Below are 23,585 nucleotides of genomic sequence, written 5' to 3'. Positions count from 1 at the left end.
TGATGTAAATATAACCGCGCCTATCTACTATAATAAAGCTTTAAATCAACCATAACAATGTTAAAATATTTGCTAACCAAAAATAGCCACGGAAAGTACTCTATGTGTATTATATAATATCATTTATTATATTGATCTTTGTCTATATTAAATCTTTCTTTTAATTTACAGAAAGACATGAAAATTATTCATGTTTATAATAAATAAAGTTATTGAATAATGTTATTAGCTATACTTTTATAATAAAGTTATGTTCAACATTTTTAAAATTATAGTCTTAAATCTTTTTTATAATTTTTATAAGATTTATAATTTTTTAATTTAATAAAAATAAGGCTCTTATATAATATACAGAGAATTCTGAATCTATGTACCTTTGATATGATATTAAATTAAGAAATCTATTCTAATAGTTGTGTGTGCATACTAAATATCGTTGTTATGTTGTCAAATTATTATTATCGGTTTCGTCATGTGTGTTATTCTTCGACATCGCTCGAGAATTATCGAAAGCGTAAGATGTGTGATTGTACGAGCTCACTTTATTACCGAAAAACAAAGTTACCTCGCGCACGAAAAGACATTCAATGCGAAATGAAATAAAACTTCGTGTTATTTTTACTGCTACATTTGCACAACGTATTATCTTATACAGGCTGTTTCGAACAAAGTCATTTACAACGAAAATCTCGATCACGTACGAGAATAATGAAGAAAGCGGATCGGTTTGTCTGTCTATGGCGAATTTTTCAATTTCGCGAAACACACAGTACGTTCAAGTTCAGCATCAGACGAGTTTCAAAGCGGTCCTATTTATTTGGCTCTTGTACTCATTCCTCGTCTCCCTTCTTTCGTTTACACGCTCCTTTTTTTATCGTCCATACAAGCCTTTGTACCGCCATTCAGATTTATTTCCATGACTGTCGGATTAAATTTAAATTTATGTTCGCATTATTATTACGAACGTGAAAGCATTTCGCTTATGTCATTTCCGGATATTTTACGTTATTCTTTTTGCTGTTAACTTTGATACTAACAAATTTGTAATATATGCTATTCATTGAATAAAAAAATTAAATTTCTATAATTAAAAAATACAATAATAAATTATATGTGTAAAAACATGATTCTTTAAAATTGTATAATATTTAAAAGATAGGATTAGTTTAAAGATATGAATTCATAAAATATCTTCGTGAAAGTGTATTATCGCAACGTAATCAATAATAATTACATTACACAAAGATTCTCATTTTCCGACGCGACGTAAGATTTGCGCGAGAAAATTTTCGACCTTCGATACAATCTTCTTGTCGGCTACCCGCGGAAAATTCCGCGCAAAAATAATCATCGAAGACAATGGAGCCGAACAATTTTTGCATTATCCAACGGCGCATTCATTTTCTCATTACTATAACGCGCCACGCTCCATCCGATGATTCCTTGCACGAAGACAAGACATCATAGGGATCCTCAAGATTTCTGCATACAATGAACCTGTAGTAATTGCCGATGGGGGAGAAGGGGTGATCGCTAACCATTTTGTGAATCATCGCGGAGCTAGCCTTCGCGAAGGAATTACTCGATGACCGCGTTTGATATTCATTCAGGGTGAAGTCACGGTCGTGAAATTTTTTTGCGAGAAAATTACATTAATTCTGTGAACTCTTAAAAGTATCTACATCTATCTTCATTATCCTGAAAAATCATGATGTGATTCTCCATTATGATTTCGATAGCCCGCTTTTTTAATTAAAATAGTGTGGCCCATTGAGATGATACTCTCTAATCGCAGACTTATCAGAGCGCATTCCGGATCAATTAATAACAACTAATGAACGTAACTAATAACGATTCAGCCATGACGATGATGTCGCGCTAATCATCGAAACTTTACCTTTAATCTCGCGAGATAATAAATAATAAATGCTAATATGCAATGATAATCGAGACTATATCGTGTAATAATACATAAGTACCATTACTGTGTATTAACGACAAAATTTGTGCCTGCATGAAACAATTAAAAATGTTGCTTTCGCCGACTTGATTATTCGAGAATAAATCTGATCTCTAATTAGATCATATCAAAATAAAATATTATGCGTTGTTTTTTCAAAAGGATTAGACGATTTTTCTCTTTCTGACTTGTATATTTATCTCATCGGAAAATTATAATTTTATTTTTAATAAGAGCGTCTTAATTTGTTTTTTTCCCGATTTTTAATGTCGAGGAAAATCGTTATTCTCGTTATATCTTTCACTTACATATTAAAGAGAGAGATACTGTTATATTAAATATCATAAAGAAATACAAAACTAAAGTATTGAGAGAGAGAGAGAGAGAGAGAGAGAGAGAGAGAGAGAGAGAGATTAAAGTTTAAATAAACATTAAGATATTAATATCTCTCTATATCTCAGAAACAGTTTGCGAAAAGCTCTTTATTATAAATTAATAAACTCATCATTAAAATTAAGAGAACAAGATTTCTACAGCAGTTTGTAAACATCTAACAATTACGTGTTATTATTCTCACAATATTTTTCTATCAAAATATCGTATCTGTGATAAATATTTCAATTTTCAAAATTTCTTTCAAGTGCCCCGTTAACCCGTATTCTTAGCAATCACGTGTTTTTATTAAATATTATGATTAATCAAATCACGCTCATGATTTCTCGATCACCGTGACGACTTCACCAGCGAAGAGAAAGACGAAGATATCAGGACAGCAGTAATCTGCGCCGGACTTTCCAATCTAAGCGCGCGCTCAAACGACCTCAAAACCTCGAAATCACTCACCTTACGATTCCTAAGTATCAGTCTTCTGAGAATGAGCCCGAAACCGACGGCAATAGGAAAGACAACGAGGGTGGCCAGGATATAGCTGACCACGGCAACCGTCTCCTGAGTGGCGATCGCGTTGCCATCGTGCCGCTTCGATATCACGTCACTGATGTTCATCGGCTCCCGCGGGCTCACCGAGATCGGTCCGCCGACTTCGAAGAACGTCCTGTTGAGCTCGGCGGGATGGTATATCGTGCCGTTGTATTCCGGCAGAATCGAGTGATGATAGGTGGGCCTATACCTCGTCCTGTTGACCGCGAAGGAAGATCCTCTAGACGTGACTGGAGGGACGGTAGTGTCCTGGGAGCCGCGATTCTCCTCGTGTTTATCTTTCCGCGAGCCCGTCGTACTTGTGGTAGGCTCTCTAAGTTTCGGAACTGGAATAGTGGTTGATGTACTTCCACTGATTTCCGTCGTGCTAGTGACAAATGTGGTCGACTGATTCGTCTTCTCTGTCGTTGTCGTCGTCGTCGTTATCGTCGTCCTCGCAGAACTCTTTTCGTCCTGCGGTTTAAGATCCACCGGAAGTACCACTCGCGTCCGTTCCGTACCGCGAACAAATCCTTCCACCGGTCTGCTGCCGTTAAAGATGTCCGACGTGTTGTATAGATGCATGATCGGCAACACATCGTCCTTATCCTTCGATTTGTCCGATAGATTACGCGCACGGACCTCCGGCGATCTCTCACCTGACATGCGTTTTTCGTTGTCTGCAGGCGTCGACGACGTAGATAAGACCTCCGATTTTCTGCTTGGAGCATCGTCCACAGAACGAGTGTCATTCTGAATCGGCGAAAACATTGTCGTCGTCGTCGTCGTTGATGTCGTCGCGTCTTTGGCCCGGTATCTCTTCTGGATTTCCGAGGGGTCCAGATTACTCGCTTCCGGCGCCTTCGTTCTGGCGTCCATAAAAGCTTTCGGATGCACCGTGGTCCTCTCCCCTTCCGTTAATATCCTAGGAGTGACCGGGAAAACCGGTGCCGCCGGCGTTGTAGTTGTCGTCGTCGTTGTCGTCGTCTTCGTGACCGTTTCATCGATTCGCTCGGTCACTATCACGGTCGTCGCAACAACACTGTCTGTCGTTACGTTCGCGTCACTGTCGTTGCTCTTGTTCGACATCACGACACTCTGATAATCTTCACTCCCGATATTGTCTTCGTCGTTCACACTCGGCGTGCTAACGACATCCCCTGCAAGAACATCGGACTTATCCGCTTCCGTCATCGCGATCGCGTCGACGAGAACGGACGGATCGGTCGCGTTCATCGTCTCATCGGTTGCGCTTGAATTTCGACTTAAGTTGCCCATGACCGTGGCTTCCGGCGAGCTTCCGTCAGCCGGCACTTCGTTCACCCTGCCGCTGACACGCGCGATTTCCCGAGGAGAACCCAACACTTCATCATCCGAATCGTTGCCGCGACTCGTAACCGTTTCGTCCACCGTTAAATCTTCTGTAGCATTCTCGATCTTCTCTTGATTACTGGAGTTTGTCCTGCTATCATTCCTTGTGGACAAGCCGCTCTCAGAAGATGATACCCTACGACCCTTGCTTGTCACCAGGGACGAAGACTCTTCATTAACAGTCGTTCTCTGATTCAGCACCGCGCTCGCGCTCTTCCTCAAGAATCTCCGGTCATTAGCACCCTCTTGCTCGCTGGTGCGCGACTTGACCTGGTTCCACCTGACCAGTCCCCTCTTCCCGGTCTCGGGCGACTTTACGGGTCTCGTTGTCGAGATAACGCTATCGTTTGCAGCTGGATGCGGCGAGGACCAGATCGCTCGTTGACTGTAAGCGCGTTGCTGCTGTTGCGGGATGACTTTCCTCGGTCGTTCCCCCACCAAGGTATCGACAACAACACCGGGCGATGATTCAACAGCTACGGCTGGCTCGACGGTCGCGCCGGTACTGAGTCCCGCCGGCGTTCGCGCCAGTTCTATACTGGCTGCGCCGACACGAGGAAGCAGAAGAGGAGAAGACGGCGGCAGCGGCGGCGGCGGCGGCGGTTGCTGCTGCTGAGACGGTCCATCGCTCGTTATCTCTGCACCGCTACCAGGACCGGCGGCACCACCACCTTCTTCTTCCCCTCCTCCTCGCCTCTCCTCACCGTTTAACCCGGGCCCGGTGTAGTTGCGCAACAATCGCGTCACGTTCGTTATCGTGTAAGCGTACACGTGTTGCTGCTGCGGCTGCTGCTGACTCGAGTCGACGACGACAACAGGTGCGGACGACTCCGTCGTCGACGATGTCGAGGACGTCGACAATGGCGTCGATTTCGAAGCGGTATCGTCATTGACCGACACGCGAACCGGTCGATCCGCGAGGACCGGTTGCTGTTTAACGGTATTTCGTTGCGCCCGCTCGCTCTCGATCGCGAAACTCGAGAGCCCGAAGCTGTCATCCGGCACCACGATTCGCAGCGTCGACGATTCCGTTCTTGGCGAAGATGCCTCGATATTGTTGATGTCGCGGGACCTCGAATTCGTTCTCGCCGGCGACGGAGAGATTACTTTCTCGACGACATTCGTTAGTTTGTCCTCCGATTTCACGGCGCTTGTCGTTTCCATTTGTGCTTCGACGACTTTCTTCTCATCGTCGTCCTTCGCGAAATCGTTCGTCATTTTCTCGAGACTCACGGCAATGACGCCGTTCGTGGCCGCGACAGTTTCGTTCGCGAATTTCACATTGATTTCACTCTCCGCGACGCTCGCTTCGGCGTCGTCATGACGTTGTTGCGGTATCTGGGTCGTCGTGCTCGCCTTGACCACGTGGATAGCGCCGTTTCCTCTCTCTCGCGGGACCCGAGCTCCTGTATTAATGGACGGATCGCTACGACGGAGCTTATCGTCCACCGTATTCATCTCGCTCCTCGTATCCGATCCGCTATCTACCGGGCTCGACTCATTGCTCGAGATGACGTTGGACACAACGTCCGCCGTGGGCCTCGGCTTCCGGTAGTACAATCCACTACCCGGATTCCTAAACGTGTTCTTGATCCGTGAAACCTGATTCTTCTCAACCGTCCGACGTTCCAAGGCAATGTTCATCTCGTCGTTCATGATCTCCTCAATCGGCGCGGCTATCATCGCGCTGTATCTCTTCGAAGAGTATCTTCGGCGCGATGAGGTCGGTACCGTGGATGTCGTCTCTACGGAATTGTTGTTACTGTGGCTGGTGACGTTCTGCGCGTCCGGTTGAAGTTTCTGTCCAAAATACAAAAACTGCGACATATCTTCCATCGGGATGTTACTCTCCACCGGCCGGAAGTGTTTGTACAGCGATTCCGGCATTGACACGATATTCTTCTTACGCGTGTCCGCGTCTCCTGATTTTTGATTAGTGGACATAGTCGACGTCGTAACGATCAAAGACGACGTTGAAGAGGCGCTCTCGTACTTCTCGGTCGTCGACGTGGACGGAGTTTCGCTTTTTGTCATCTTTGGCGTCTGCTGTTCGACTTCAAGTTCCGTCGAATCGAGATCGATCGCGGAAACAGCTTTTTTCTCGCTGTTCTTCCTCGATGATTGCGGAGTCTTCTCGTCCACCGACGCTTCGGTTTGCGCGCTAGTAACGTAAATGTTGTGCTTGGTCTCCTGGGTTTCGAGAATATCCGGAGGATCTTTCGAGGTGGTATTGGGTCGCGGTGTACGATTTAAAAAAATCCGAGATGGCTCATGTGAGCGTTGATTCAAGATCTGTCGCCTCCTGGCAGCCAGGATATTACGTAGCGCCTGCTCGCGTTTAGTTTTCGACGATAACAATTCTGCATGTAAAGATGCGCGCCCTTGACGATGATCTGCAACCGATGCGTCTGTGAACAAAAATAAAATCGCTGTCTGATATCTAATATTATTAGTTGCCAGATTAAATAGAAAATAAGTATATAATTATAAAATAAAAAGATAAAAATATAATTATAAATTATAGTTGTATATTAAAAAATTTTTAAGTGATTTTTATTGCTTGAAATTAAGAATTCTATTCAAAACTAAAAATAAAGATCTTCATGTACGTTGTTTACGATGATTATACGCCTTTATTACGCCACGGCATGTATTATCACACTAAAGAAATATACATTTTAACGAAGTGTAAATAAAATGCGGTTTCTAAATGCTAATTGATCGCATGTGGAACAATAACACGGTGCGTAACAGAGGCGATTATAGTTCCTGTACGTTTCGGTTCGGTTCCAACGCGACGAAGAGGAGAATTTTCCGCGAACAGATTAATATGAGAATCATCGTTCGTCAGAGTACTCCTCCGGTGAAAACCGGAAGAGCATCGACCGTCTATGCCTATGCGCTAGACAACGACGAATGTAATTAAGTTCTCAATTATATTCGCCGCGTGTGCGACGTGCGAAACGAAAGAAATTCTCGCGAAGAGGAGTTCTCCGAGTAACGGTAGTTCTCAGGGTCGCGGATGGCCGAGTGGGTTTCGGGGTACGAGAGATTTGGTACCGTTACCTTTCTCATGTGTCCGACGAGCCTGCTCACTAATAATCGACCGTAATCGAGATCGTAAAAACAATCCGAATCGCGGATTTATATTCAAATTCACTCAAAAAAATTTAAATGTGCTAGTATTATATATATATCAATCCTAATTATATAGTTACAAGATTATAGTATTAGAAGATTTAATATTATACTTTTAATATCAAAATTTCTAGTAATTAATTTTAAAAAAATTAATTAATTAATTAATTAAAAAAATAATCTTCGTAAAAAATCTAAATAAATAAAAAGTTTCAATGTATACAGTTATTGTACATATATATTGTAATATTCTTACTTGTTCAGCTCTGAACGAACAAACGCTTCTCTCGTTCCCCTATACTTGTACTCGAGCGTTCCTCCTCGCGGTTTTCCCATAGTATAATAACGCCCGCCGACAAGCCTATCGTGCAGATAATGGGTACTGCTCGATTCGCTTCGCTTCGGAAATTCGTTCGTATTGCAAATTACCGAAGAACGTGCACTATATAATCTCTACTTACAAGTATGTTCCGCTGAAGGATCATTAAGAGCTCGTCCGCAAGAATCGAGAAGAGGATATGGGCTGCGCGTCACGAATTTATTCTCTTATTGTCCGGCCCCCGACGAAACGACAAAAAAAATGAAGATCGTTTACAGCTGCAACGAGCTGAATTTAAAACGACGTAAGAATCCGACCTGTCGATCCAGCTCGTTAAAGGGATCGATACGCTTTATTGCACGGCGGCGAGAATTTCCAAGTGATTCTGATGCCCCGTGAGAAGGCCTCGTGAATTCAAGGATTAACGTGATATACGATAAGGATAAAAAACACGATTCTCACCTAACGCGCGAGAATTTATTCTATATTAGAAAGACTCTTATATGGCTTGAAAATTATGAACTTAAAGCTGATGGGGATGAGCTTTGCGAATACAAAGTTTTCTACAAGGATTTACGAATATTTGTGACTATGGGTCCTTAATATAGAATCAGATATGGTGTCTTGGATAATATAATAGAAAAATTTTAAAGAAGATACTTTATGTTGAAAACTAATGGGACTTCTTTAATAAACAAGCGTCGCTCGAAAGACGTTCTTATCGCGTAGACATTCGCGTATCTTGTCATCATATATACGACAATCCAAGCTGTTGCTCAGACTCCAAAACCAATTCAACATCTTAGAGATGCATTTCAACGAAGTAAATATTCCGGATGTGTAAATCGCATCGTAGAACCCGCTCTACAAGTGGAAACCCGTTTATAAATATGTCCGAGTGTCCCGACAACCCGAGTTCTGAGTAATGCAGTCTACCTCAATCTAATCTTAACCAAAATCGCGGGAATTGTTGTTTAACTTTGAGCGGAATTTTTGAAGAAGCCGCAAAATAGAGAATGTAAAAAAATAAAACAGAAGGGAAAAAAGAATGATATTAAAAATATCTAACATTATCATTGCTGCGCAGTAATCTGAGAATCTCGTGCAATAATTAGAAAAATCAATTTTATCTCGGCCTTAATTTTCAATCAGCAAACAAATAGAAAAACATAATTATATGTTAGTATATCGACTTAAATTATTGAACACTGGAGACCGTTGTATTGTCTCGGAATTAAATTGGACCATGACCGCAAAAATATTGCGTTGTAAACGCGAGAGAAAGACGGACAGAGGGACAAGACGCGGTCGCGACATAAGACGCGAGTTCGCGATTATCGTCGCGAACGTGACCGCGTCGTAATATTTTATGTGGACACGTGTACGAGAGAGGAAGGTCAGTGATGTTTCTGCTCTTGTTCCGCGGGCTCTCGGCCCCGTGTCTTGACGGCTGGCTGGTTGCCCGAGTAAACTACAATGCGGACGCGTGAGATGACTCCGAGATGTTGTCACACACGCGGCTGGCCCGCAAGAACGGCTCCAGATTCGACGTGAGATGCGTGGATCCGGATCCCGCGCGTGCCGTTTCACTGTCCCACTTTCGGTACAGTTCGGTTATTTTTGTTTCCTTTTTTATTGCCCGTTTTACGATCGTCACGATGCGATTTTAATAGCTTCTACATAATGTATCTCACGCCGACGCGATGGCCTTTGTTCGGAGAAGAGAATTGTTGCGCATGCGGTTCTGTAAAGTTATCAAGTGTTTGCGCTAATATTCGTGTCAAAGCTCTTCGATTGCGAGAGCGATAAAATGATAGTAACTGCGTAGCAATTGAGGTATTTTTTACAAACATGACATTATTTTGCTTCCATATTAATATAATCTTTTAGAGCGGTTAATATTTTATAGCTGAGACGTATTGCAATATATTGTACGGATTATTTCAATTTCTGTTCGAGAAATACTGCTTCGAGTCCAAATTTATTAAAAAATCGCGCTTCGCAGAGCGCGAATTTTCATCTAGCCAATACAGATGTTTATTATTACTTCTCGCTTATTACGTCTCTTGATTGACAAAAATTACCGTTACGCACGCTGAATGCGTAATAAAGCTGACAATTCAGATTTTAATAAGCACATCACGCAAAGATGAGGATACCCCGCGATGGAAATTAAATTTCCGGATTCAGTCTTGTTAGCAGACGTTAGAGAGTAAAGTGGTAGTTGCTTATAATGACAATCTGTATGGCAAATATATGTCTCTATTACCGGTATTGTATTACGTAATATTAAATGCGTTGCGCGCATTCTAAGATACTCAACAATATTGCAGCGCGACTCGTCGCTTCCAAAACATAATGCCGTTCAGCTAAGCGTAATCGTATGTAGATAAATATTTCATGTCTGTAGTCACCTTTACATATAGACACACATACATACACGCATAATGCAATCCGAAGTAACTGCGTCTATTCAGACACGTATTAGAGAGAGAAAGAGAGAGAATCACGCATCTTCGATAATTCTCCACAAACTCTTATTTCTGTATTCAATTTTAAGACACAATCTTTTTCTAAATCTTTTGTATCAATATAAAAATTAATCTGCAATTAATTAATAAAACTATTGTATGCGTGCAATCTGATTACGCTCTTTAAAATATTCCTAATTGCGTTATCTCTTAATGATAGCTATCAGTTATATTAATGTTCAAAAACTCTAAGAAGAATTCTATATATTTCTATCCCAGATTTTAATTAAATCGATTATATTTCCTCAAAAATATTAAAAAGTACTTCTTAAAAAGTATTTAACGCTTTTTTTCTTACATCTAACTCTCGGCGCACAAAGAACTCGTCTTAATGTTGTATTATTCCTCTTCGAGAAACGCGATTCTCCAATGCTCTCTGAGCCTTCACAATTTATATGTCCCGTTTCGAGGGGGTCGCTTTGTTGATCGGATTTTTAGAGTCCCACTAGTCCCTCGTGTCGAAGATAACCCTCCGGCTTGCTTCATATCTGCGAATATTATCTGCGGCTTTATTCACGGAGCCTTGGCTCCGGCAATGATCTCGATGTCACGAAATGGCTCAATATTACGCTGCACCTGAGGGAGTATTTAGCCCCTCTGAATTATATTAAAAAAAAATTATAAACAAAATCAAAGTCACGATCGGTTTTAGTGCCGCAATGTACTAATCAATCGCGCTAATAAATAATAATGTGGTTAAAACTAACTTTTCAACTATCAAGATTAAATTGTAATTGTGTAATATAAAATTTAAATAATGTAAATTAAATTTGAAGGAGAGAAATAATCTAATTCTTATTATCTTAATATATAAATAATTCGCAATAAAAATTATGTAAATGGATCGAACAGATGCAAAAGTCTATTTTTATATGCTTTATATTGCACGGTCTGATTAAAATCTGTCTAACTGAAAAATTGTGGCGAGATATGCAAGGCATGTGAGGCATCGACATGTTTGTAAAAGCGTTACGGAAACAGCAGTTACAAAAGTATCTCACGTAATACTAGCTTAATCTATGCTAGAATAATCTGCAACGAGCGTAACAGTATGCACGCTACCGATCTGCAAATCAGGAAAACTACAGCTGGGCAGAATGAAAGCGGAAATGAAAGTCAAAGAACTCAATAAGATCCATCTTAACAAATGCAGAATCCGTGAACGATAATATGTGTGTCTTTATGAAATAAGATTTCTCTAAACTTATATTCCTAAGAAACACTTATTTCGGTATAGAAACATTTTATTTTATTTTAAATTATTTTAAATTATTTAACTATTATTTTATTAAATTGTAATATTTGAATGAAGGGAAATATCATTGACAAATTTTCATACATGTCAGACTTTGCCAGATGTCTGGCGAAGAGGGATATATCTTTACGATAAGAAATTTCAATCGAAAAAATATGAATGAATTCTCAAGTCGAATGCACGAAGTAGCTCGGAGTGAACACACTATTACTGGTCGTATTATATTGTTCGCGCCATTCATCATAAATGATCGAGACATTCCTTCCTCAATCGCGCGCGTCTTACGTAACTGCTTTATGGCATCGCCTGTCGTTCCGGCAATTTGACGCAATCAAGACCTGCGGGTTTAATGAATTCGCGGTAATAATCCGGAAAAAGCGTTGCGGTCTGTAAGCGGTCGGTCGGATCATGTCTAAAAGAGAAGCGGAAAGTTAACCGATCGCGATCCCGCGTGTGTGTTCTCTTGTCGGGTCGGGGAGAGCACGACTCGACAAAAAGGATCGTTTTCCGCCTACGCTTCCGCTACCACGCGACGACAAATCCCCTTAATCCGGCGTGATCAATGATCTACACGGGGGCCGAAAGCGTCTTCCTGCATGCTTCGCATGCAGCTGCAAATTGCGACTCGTTGCACCCTCGCAACGGGTTATGAGGACGATAGCGAGCGAGGCGACAATTAGTCACCGCTCGGCAGGATGCGCCTCTCTCGTCCACACAATGAATCGCCGATGCCTTGGCACTCTTGCGAATTGAAATTTATCTTCGAGCCGGCGAGGGTGGCGCAAATTGGCAGTGTTAACGAGTTTTATTTTCTCACGATAACGTTAAATATTATACCATTTATTTTAAGCGGGCAATAATTTAAAAATTCAATGTCGAAATATATTTTATAAGCGTGTCGTATATAATATATTAAATATATCACGAAAATAAGGAATATATGTGAAAGATAAATTAAAAATAATTAGCGTTTAATAATTTTGTCTCTCAGGCTAAATGATAAAGTTTTTATAATGTCGCGATGTAATAAATGATCATAAAAAATCTTGGAAGATTAAATAAAATAACGAGAAATAAATATGTGTCGAATGTGCACGAGATATTTTCCGCATCTTCCCTTTTATCTCTCAGCTACAAAATTTGTGCATATATTATTTTATATAAGGAGAAGTCGTTCATCTTTCTTCGGGATATACGTATTACTCGCACGAACCGAGAATGTAATATAACTGATTACGGGTTCACGACGTGGAACGTCGAACTCACTCGAACGCAGCAAGGTCCCATTATTTAAAGCTAGTCAGATATCATCTGTGGGGAGAGTCGTCTTTCGATCCGTGAAGGCGTACACAGTCACGGCGAACACAATACTTGCTCCTTCGATGCAAGACCGAAATAATTTTATCGACCGTCCCGTCTCGATCATCTGTCTCGGACATTTGTCTTGCTCCCAGCGACAATGCTTGTAACGATAATAATTACAAATTGTCGGTTTTGATCGACGTAATGGACCGTTCATTAAATCTCCGACAACGCGCGTAATGGATGTCGCGGCTATCTACGGTCCGAAATACGCTCGTTCATTCATCGCAAATTAAATGAGACGGAATCGGCATAAGAAAAACAATCGGTATAATCTATGACGTTTGTCTGACGTAGAGTCGTTTAGTCTCTCTGTCTCTCATTATAACAATAATTATCTCTTGCAGATTTATTGTCGCAAATGACACTTCCCATCCATTACAGTAATTACTGCGCCCGTCGAGTACGAATAATTAACTAATAACGCCATTTTTCAAGAATCGATAATTACGCGATTCTAAAGGAGTTGCGCAATAATGATGAGATTAACGAACATCGAACGGCCGCATCCGGGTCGAAATATAATGTTACTTTTTAACGATTGTCCCGCGTCGGCTTGAACAAAGTGTCAATCTCGAGGCGATCGATAGTGCCTTTTAATGCGTCAATTAGCGAGCGAGAGAGAAGCAGCGGGCTTTAATTTCTACGCGAACGTTACTGTCTTTTTTTTCCAGGGCTCAATAACCTCTGCATCGGTTGTGAACCATCCGAAACAGCGACTGAGAACGGCTGATTCATAGATTAATTTGATCGACGAGCCAACACTGCGATCGCGCAAAATTACCATCTGCGTCGCAAAACACGTGCTGGGCAGCTGCCTGTCAGTTCTTGCCTTCGTGGTCTCGTCTTACCGTAAGAAGGCAGACCGTGTTGCTTGTTCTATGAAAAACACCTAGCAAGAGAGATATGTGTTTGCGATATTAAATTTTTTTTCATTGATCCCTATCTCTCTCTTACTCTCAATCTTTTCAATACATGTTGATTATATCAAATGAAATAATTACGTTTTACGATTCCACAATATCTGGATTAAAATAGTCTGTTTCTTTAGTGCCACAAATATTTTCAAATATATAAAATTCTATTCATATTCAAGTTTCTCAATTAGTAAAAAATAAATGCAATAAAAACGCTTCAATATATATTACAAGGAAAAAGTAAAACAATAAGCGAAAATAAGAAGAAAACTGTTGCATCCATTTATGTAACAACGTGAATTCAAGACGCGATGATTCAATGCATTTTTTGCTGCGAGTTTCTGCAAAATACAGAGATACATGCGCGACTGTATGCGAGTCGTTTGCCTCGTATTCGTCTTTCGTGAAGCGTACATCCGTTTCCGTCGACGATCCGCGACGGCACGGAGGACACTCCGGTCATTGAGCATGTATAGCCCCGCGGTAATTATGTAACGGATCACCGTCTCGTCGATGATCATCGACCGCTCTTTTGGAATGTTTGACACGCACTCATTTAAAATTTAAGTATATTCCGTCATCGGAAAAAAAAATTACGTATCTAAACACTATAATTCTTGCAAGTTTTTCTTTCTTCAGATACGCGACTTTACACAGAATGATGTAATTAATTCCAATTAACAGCTAAGCCATTACACTCGAGCAAACAAAACATTCAACTCGTGTTGAAAGATTGAAGCAAAATTTAAATATGGCTTATATGACATTGTAGATTACACATTTGATCGATCGTGAATACTTCCGAGTATTACGTCAGATAGATCTTAGCTCATAGTTAAAAGTCCACAGAAATCGCTTATGCAAACTGTGTAAAGAGAAACTTACAACCTTTTTTCAAAAATAAATATTGTAACAATCGCATATCACGTATCATAAATATTGAAACTAATACAAGTATTTTTATCGAATTCAATGTTTTTTCAAATTCGAGGAGAAACAAATTTTGGGCTAAATAAAAATTTTTTGAATTGTACATCTTTAAATAACGTATGTTAAAAATAATATAAACATTTCTATTGTACTTCTTTTTCTTTAATAAGCATATGAATATTATTCAGTACTATTATTATACTGCTATTTTAATTCAATGATAATTTTCAATTATTCTATAATTGTATTAAAAACTGCTATATATATATACATAATATTTAAATATAATATAATATAATTATAATATTTAAACTATCCATGATCAAATCATGTGATTAATTTGATAGTGTGATAAGACGAAACTGACGGCAAGAAATTGGCAAAATTGAAAGATAAAGAAAAACAGAGACGCGCCGTTTCTTGGACTACGATCTCTGGTCCCGTTCGAGGGTCATGGTCACTTCTTCAGTGTTTCGTATCGTTTCGTAAATCATTCTCGACGCGAATATACACATGCTATTGATCCAGGTAGCCACTCACACACATGCATCGCGATTACGCGTCCATCGAAGATAGTATCTGAGAGCGCGGCCGGTCGGTTACATAATGGTTGCCGTTGATGTTCCATTAAATCGTACGCTGATCCAGACACAAGTGCACTTTCGGAGTCGCGATTACGAGAGTGCATCAAAGATTGCATACGAGACGAAACAATAAATTAAGCTTTCAAAACGAATTTGTTTCGCGATACCACTTAAATTGTTCGCGATGTTCGAAAGTTTATGCAATTTTGCGCCGAACGATTTTCGCGAGCTCTATGAGATCGATCGATGAAGATACAATTTTTTGTGTGATATTCTTGCAGGAACGATCGGGATGATGAAATAAGAATTACGAATTACGATTATACGAAGATATTGCTTGAGGAATCTTCCGGTATCAGCGGATCAAACTCGTGCGTACGATTACGTGACGCTATCGTGCATCGAGTCGTTACATAAGACTTCCAGGGACGCACAATGGAGCTTCTCCATGTTCCATTAAATCGTATGCAGATCTCGGGGCAACAATGGAACGCGGACGGTCGGATCGACATACTAAAAAGTAGCCAGCCGCATCCCGAAACGCTTCCTGGATCGAAATGCGATCGCGCGATATGATGGGAAAAGAGGAATTAGCATGGCTTTGTACATGCGGAGATATTGATCGTCCTGAGCAGTACGTGAATATTAAAAACGTTGAATATTCAAAGTAGGTTTTTATCTGATTTATATTACTTATCTGATAATCAAGTTGAATCGGAAAATTACAATTATTAAATCAGATGATTTGCATGCAAACACATTTTTATGCGATGGATATTGTTTTGAAAACTAATATAAAAATACGAATCAGTTTTCATTAGAAAATGGCTACGCTTTTACTTTCATTACTTCTTAATCGCCGCGTGCAAACGAGCGACGAGATAAAGAATTTTCGCAAATAATTGATTCTCCACTTTTCAGTTATCGTTCTTCTCACTATCTTCGGTTTTACACGTTCCTCATCCAACCCAATAGAATAGTATGCTTGTTATAGCTGTAAAATGAAATGGCTATAAAATATAGTCTACCACACAGCTTTGTGCGCCTTACATGTGTTGCCTCGGCTCGATACTGACTCACAAAGCTTAACGAATCGTTCGCGCGTGTAAGTAGCCGCGAATAATCCGTGCCGGCTTCGTGTGAAAAATTCGCGCGATAACGTACGAGCGCCCGAGGGCGCGGATGATTGAATATAAATCATATAAATTGCGACTATCCGGAATTAATGTACACGGTCGTGATTTAAGTTCGTGTTGTATCTCTCTATCTAATCTCTCTCACTCTCTTTCTCGCGATCCCGTAATTGACGCGTTATTTCCGCATCCACCGTCCAGCGCCGGGGTGAAAATTCATCTTCGCCGCTCGCAATTTATTCCGGAGGATCTCAGTTGAGAGGAACATCTTCGCGTATCGATCCCACACCGTTCCCTTCCCTTCTCCTGCGCGATCACGATCAAGATCGTTGACTTCGTTCCCGCGAATGTAAAACGACCCTTAAACGTCGACGCCCCGCTAAGATATCTTCCGTCCGGATATCACGCGGACACGGAGAAAAGCGCACGCTATTATCATAGTCGTGCATCAGCGGGACATCACGATTCGCTGTATCGGCCTTACTCGTCGGGGGACAGGCATTCTTTTTTGCTGCTTACGTGAAGAGTTATAATAAACGATTTTGTGATAAGATATGTCAATGTGCAATTTACATTTTATTTATATTTTAGATAATTAACTTGAGATAGCAGCATAGCTATAGTATTTTGATGCGATAAAATAATAATTAAATAGTAATATAAAAAAACGATTGTAAATTCAAGGATGTAATAAGTGTACGCGGTAAAATAAAGGATGTACGTAAAAAATAGTTAATATATAAATTGATATATAATGCTTAGTAAATATAATTAATATGTAAAATAATTGATAAGTCAATATCGCGCGTTGTGAATTAAGAAATAGAAAAGAGGCTTGACTGCAATTAGTTCTCGCGCGCGAATAGGTAGAAAGATAATTTCCTTGAAACGCGAATGACATAAAGCAACATTTATGCGCAGATTAACGTTGGGATGTTGAGATGCGTCTCGAAATCGCATAAAGAGTAATCGCACGTCGTATTTGAAATACAGCGAGTTCTAAATTATCTTTAGACACTACCGAGCCAGCTACTGTAAATTCATAAAAAAAATAAAACTGTCGCATTCAAAATTGCATTCGTTCCTACTTATATTTAATTATATAATTAAATTAAATTAATATAAACAAAAATCCCGAAAGCGTAATTAATTATTATATACCATATATATATTTATATAACACATCTAAATTATTAACATATACTAATTTTTTTTTTTACGATGTTGTTCCAGCGAACAGTAGTATTTTACTTATATATCGTTTTGCGTACTCGAGCGATCCTTAACAAATACGATGAGCGCGGCCGACGGTATCGAGATATAGTGCGGCATCGGTCTCGAGGGAAAGGAAGAATTATTTTGTACCCGGCACGTATACACACATATACGAATCGGTTATGCTGAAACACGCGCGTTCAAGGCTATCCACCAAGATCACGGTCGCGTCGTCCCGTACCGGACAATCGCCATCAGTCATCGAACGATTCTCCGGCACACGTATGTAACATACGAAGAGTAATGGCGAAAAAAAAACGGCAATACTGTACGCTTGCGATCCTTGCCGAACATACATCACTCGACAGCAGATTCGAAAGTAACGAAGGCTATATCTTATTCGCCGTGTCTCATTTACGGATGTCTCATGCTTGACCCTTTATGTCAACGCTACATCGCGAATCGCGATGTTATGTTCCTTAAAATGTTTATCAGATATTATCGATAAAATCATAAAGTACCTATGTATATCGTAACTTTTTGATGCAATAAAATCATGTGTCCAATATATAAATTTTCTCAGAGATTATCTCGTTGTCGTAAATCATCGTAAATGTTATAAAGATGTTAATTCAATGTGAAAAAAATATTCCATACTGCGGTGAAGTTCATTGCCGTTATAAACGCCATTTATAACCATTTATAACCAGCATCCCATATGTCGGTTGGGAGAAGAATCGCGCGGGGGAAAGCGCGTAAAAAATGCATCTAAACTGCCTTCCGAGGCACATTATATAAGCCAAAGAATGCACGGATACTCGAGATTCTTAATAGCTATCCTAGAAATACGACACTTTTTTCGACTAACATGTTGCTGACGTCGCGCACGAGCAGACCAGCTGTCTGTGAGCATCCAAATTGATTAATGAACCATCAGCGTCTCCTAGTCATCACGCATTACGTAATAATACTGCCAAATATGAATATAAAATTCGCTATTAAAATCATTTTTCTTTATATAGAGATGTACATACATAAATAAGTAATATACAATAATGCTATTATATTTGAGATAAATTAAATTTGATTTTATATATATATATCTGTATCTGTATAATTAATATCGAAATAAATAAAATTTAATTTAATTTATCTAAAATTAAATCTTGATCATTTCAATGGCAATATAAAGTGACTTATGAAAAGCTGCTGCGCGTAACGAATTAATTCAGAACGACTAGATCGATCGCACGGGAGATAAGTAATGACGGCTTATATCCGAGACAACTCTCGAAATAGAGATCGGGACGACGCGATACTTTCGCGAGAGATCCTTCGCAGGGTATTACCCGCCGCCTAAGCCCAGAGGCAGAGGTTCTTTTGTATGCGTAATTCGGCCATGCAAATTGTAACCCGACTCCTCGGGCGCTTATCGGAGGAAATTCATCGCGATCCTTTCGCAGGATGTCATCTCGGAGCGGCTCGACGTCGAGGGACTACGGCCGATAATCAGCGCCGAAGGCGATCTACGCCGTCACTCGCCGATGCAACAACAAGCTCCTGCTTGGACGTTGAACCTCGATTGCGCGGAGAAAGGTCGGCACTTTGCGTGTGACGTTACACGCTAACGAACCCCTAATCGTATTTCGACGTTCCCGCTTGTTAGTCAAACGAGCGCCCAGAAATCGCGTCAGGCAAATCTTTCAGAATCACTCTCGATCGATCATCTCGACGTAATCGATCAGACAGAGATTCAGCAGATCGCCCTGCAAATATTAGAAAAACGAGCTTCTAGCTATTTAAAATAGTACTATAAAAAAAAATATATATATATATATAATTGAATTTTACTTTATATGGAATTGTCAATATTACGAATATCTGAGATATATCGAATTTTATTTTAATATAGAATTAACAGTAAAGATATCTTTCAAATAAATATATATATATCTTTCTCAAAATAAAACGATTTATTATAATTGTACCGTTGATTAATTAACATATTAATTAAACGCTAATGAGAAATAATTATAATAAATTTTATACGATATAAAATATTGTAAAATGTTGATTAAAACTATATCGAATAATGATGTACAAACATGTATTTATTCGTCGCCCTTCGTTTATTAAATCGTCAAACCATTGGCAAAGGGACGGCATCGGTACCGCTACCTCGGTTGACCCCCGTGGAGCGGTGCCGCGACCTATCCCTTTAGTCGACCGATCGCAAACAGATCGTGCACACGCCGATAATTTACACGGCGATCGTCTTCCGGCAGGCAATGCCGCGGCTAATGAGCCCATGTGTCCCGATGCGCGTGTTACATAAAGGCGCACGTGGATGCGCTCCGAGAGAGAACGATACACAGAATGTACGATATATACGGGATGCACCGGTCTGGATCTTCGAAGTCACGACTCAAGACGAAGAGCAGCGTTCCCGCAAAGAGCAACGTGCCGGTCGCGCGGTCTCAAATATGTCGGCTAAATTGCAAGCGTGTGTAACGATGCTACCCTGTAGATTTATCGATGCTGTCGTTAACGATGAATCTATGAAAAATCCCCTCGTTTCATAATCGATCGACGCGAATCGTTTACCATGCATAAACTACATGAAATCAATGACAGAAATAATTTTAAAAAAGGTAGTGTAATTTTGTTATACTGACATTGTACTGATTTTTAATATATATATATTAAATATTAAATAATAATTAAATAAAATAAGAAAAAAATTTATTATCCGTCTTAATCTCAACTTCTTGACGTTTGATTTCATCTTGTCTTATATTGACTAATATACATAATCGAAATGTTTTCGGTAAAGTTTAGTAAAGATGGAGAGGTGTTACTAAGCATAAGTGACGTATTTACGCAAAAGTTATCGAAACTCGCGAGAAAGAGCCATAGAAAGAGCGAATTTAGAGAAAAAGCCTTGAGAGACCTGAAAGGACCCATTGATGAATTCAAAGGCTCAAGGATCGCGTCGGACTGTTTCGAGCGAGTCTTAATACACGCAAATTTTTACTCCCGCCCTTCAGCTCTCCTCGCGTGAGACAAAGCCCTGCGAGAGGATAAGTATCGTTACATGTGCCAAGCCACGGGGATGGTTATAATGTAAGCATTGAACCGACGCGGCCGCGCTACGCCTGAACCGTCCATTGTATTCCGCGGTTGGAGTCGCACAGGTTCAGGCAGCCTTGAGGCACCGAACCTCCCAGCGCGACAAGATGATGCATTGTTACAATGCGGGGCCTGTGCCTGAGCTGACCCCTCGGGGTCATGCAGAAAATCGCGAAGGTTAAAAGGTATCAGCGTGAAGGTATCTATGCGCACGGTGGCTTTCCGTAAAACACCGTGCTTGCTTTCAAATGAAACAAATCAGATCCAAATTGGGTTTAAACCTAAAGAAACTCGAAATTAATTTATTATAGCAAAAACTGTAGAAACGATGTAATAAATGCGGTAAAAAAATTTAAAACATTTATTTGTTATAGTAGCATATATTAGATAAGAGAAATATTAGAGAGACGAAGAAAGAGAGAGAGAGAGCTTTCTATGTAAAGTAAAATTCAATTTTTCTGTTATATATAAAATAAAGAAAATAATACTTTTTTTGTGATTCGTATTTTTATAAACGATATACATTTCTAGAATTATATGACATATGCAAAGAAATTTGCGAATGCAATGTCAAGGCTACACTCTTTTATATAATGTTATATTTATTGCCTATTCGCAGCCAGTTTTTATTCGGCCGAAGTAGCCTCGAGAGGAATTTGACATGCGAATAAATATATTGAGTATGGTCGAGCAGGGAAGAGCCCATCAAGATTGGTCCCGGTATTCCACCAAGGGCATTCTAAAATGATCCTACTGGCCTAGACTGCAGCCTCCAAATAAAAAAAAAAAAGCGCTAATCGTCTAGAAAGGGACGATAGGAAGTAACTTTTTTTTTTAAATTACCTGCGCGCGATGATATAATTCCAAAGGATCGCGTCTTCCTTCCTTTTCTTCCTTTTCTCTTCGGATCATCCCAAAAAAACGTGTCTTTCCGGGATGATCCGAGTGTTACATAACGATGACGCGAGCTTAGTCCTTTAGATTTCGGTATAATTAAGTATAATGCCTTTAGAATAGCTGCTAGTGTAGCGTCCCTTTCATTTTAATCGATCTTAAATTAAGATGGTTTAAATATTATGATTGTTCAGATTACGCGCGCGTTATCATCTATGTAAATAAAAAATCAAATTAAATAGATGATTACATATACTGTCTCAGAGCTAACGTCATTTCTCCTTTCGATCGTTGGATTCTTAGATCCATTTAAAATCGATTTAACAAAAATTTAATTGACAAAACCAGATCCAGCCACGAAGCTCGCGAATATCGATCTACCGCCGCCGGATTCGAATGCAATAATGGATATCGATGATGTCGGCGGAGACGTCGCTATGTCCGCACGCATTCCGGCAGCCAGTTATAAATCACTGATCCGTATCTCGGTGGAGAGGGGTCCCCTTAACCAAATGGATGTTACTGTCGATTTGAATTACTACCCTCGACCGGCGAGAACCATCGCCAACGAGAAACTCCAAACCGTTCAAACTCCTATGTAAACTCTACCGCCCACGTTTTACATTCTCCTCTCGCCAGCCACCGGTGCTCTCCTCCGGTCGTGGTGATCAAACAGATCCTACACATCTTCCTCGAGTAGTCTTAGAAGACGTCCGAGGCGGTCTGCGACGGCAGCCGAAGAAAGATATCGGCATTAGAAGAAGAAAGTGAGAGAGAAACATTTCTCCATTTTTAGAGACATAAAGCTAACAGCACTTTCACAAGAACGACAGTCGTATTATTCAATGATTCTAAAATCGAGCTGTGAGAAAAGGGACGGCTTTTAAAAGTTCGTTGACCCTGTTATGGGTATATGATAATGCGTTGTTAATAATTATATATGCATGATATGCGTGTATTTCAACTGATACACGATACCGGTAAATAAGCGAAACCTGTTTCTGTATTTCGGTTCTTCTTGTGAGAAAGAAAACATTTAATATATTAAAGCGAGACGTGGTACTCTCTCTCTCTCTCTCTGATTGTGAGAATTATTTCGACTTCAAATTTATAGTAATAAATTTGAAATTTCTTTCTTCCTTGAAAAAATCTTACAGACTCTTATTTGTCACAACGCTTTAATATTCAATATTCAATATTTTTCGTTATAATTTGCCTATCGTTTTCACCTAAATATTATTGTATTATCAAAAATCTCCAATCAAGTATTTTCAATTTTATTATAATCGTTATTATTATTATGATTATTCTATATCCAGTGAGCTATGTTTTAAATTATATTTACAGCAAATAAACAATTATCTAGATTTTTAACACACGAATTGCAGCGACGGGCAAAACGTACAAAGTGCATTTTCGTCCTCAACTCACGCCGTCTCGCACCTGACTCACGCACGCGACAGAGACACGCACACGTGAGAACGCTCGCGCCGCACGAGAGAGATCCCGCGTCCAGATGCGTATGCGTACGTACGCGCGAACGGCAAAGTACCCGAATAAAACGTTCGACACATTTACAAATGAGCCGAAGCGAGAAGCGAGGATTATTTTGAAGGCAATAAATAACAGAGATAAATAATCGTTGTCACGCCGGACTGCAAAAATTCGCGCGTGCACCAGGGGTGAGGATGAATATTAGTCACCGTGACAGAGATGCGCCAAGTTAAATGCCTGCGATTATCGTCATTATCCGTCGAGATAATTACACGCGTATATACGAATGTATATACAGATTCGAATTACACGTTCGGCTCAAGATTACATATATTTCCCTGTAACTACTCGCGTATAACGAGCATTACGTCTCTCGATATTCATCGCATTGACAAATGCAATTTCTCTTATTTGGCCCACACATGATCTGGTTTC

The 23,585-nt window shown here is 40.1% G+C and overlaps 1 protein-coding gene across 2 annotated transcripts in view; it reads right to left on the bottom strand.

Annotated features, from left to right (window-relative positions):
• The window catches only part of LOC115241299 (serine-rich adhesin for platelets-like), a 157,361-nt gene that overhangs the window by 14,622 nt on the left and 119,154 nt on the right, over positions 1-23,585 (bottom strand). For both annotated transcript variants that reach the window (XM_029816996.1, XM_029816997.1), the window contains one exon: positions 2,804-6,657. In XM_029816996.1, coding sequence (XP_029672856.1) covers positions 2,804-6,657 — 3,854 coding nt within the window. The remainder of the gene's footprint in view (positions 1-2,803; positions 6,658-23,585) is intronic.

This window comes from Formica exsecta, unplaced genomic scaffold (assembly GCF_003651465.1).
Source record: "Formica exsecta isolate Colony F162 unplaced genomic scaffold, ASM365146v1 scaffold475, whole genome shotgun sequence".
In the NCBI taxonomy this organism is placed as follows: domain Eukaryota; kingdom Metazoa; phylum Arthropoda; class Insecta; order Hymenoptera; family Formicidae; genus Formica; species Formica exsecta.
Note: the sequence above shows the minus strand (reverse complement) of the source record. Positions and strands in the feature narration are given on the sequence as shown.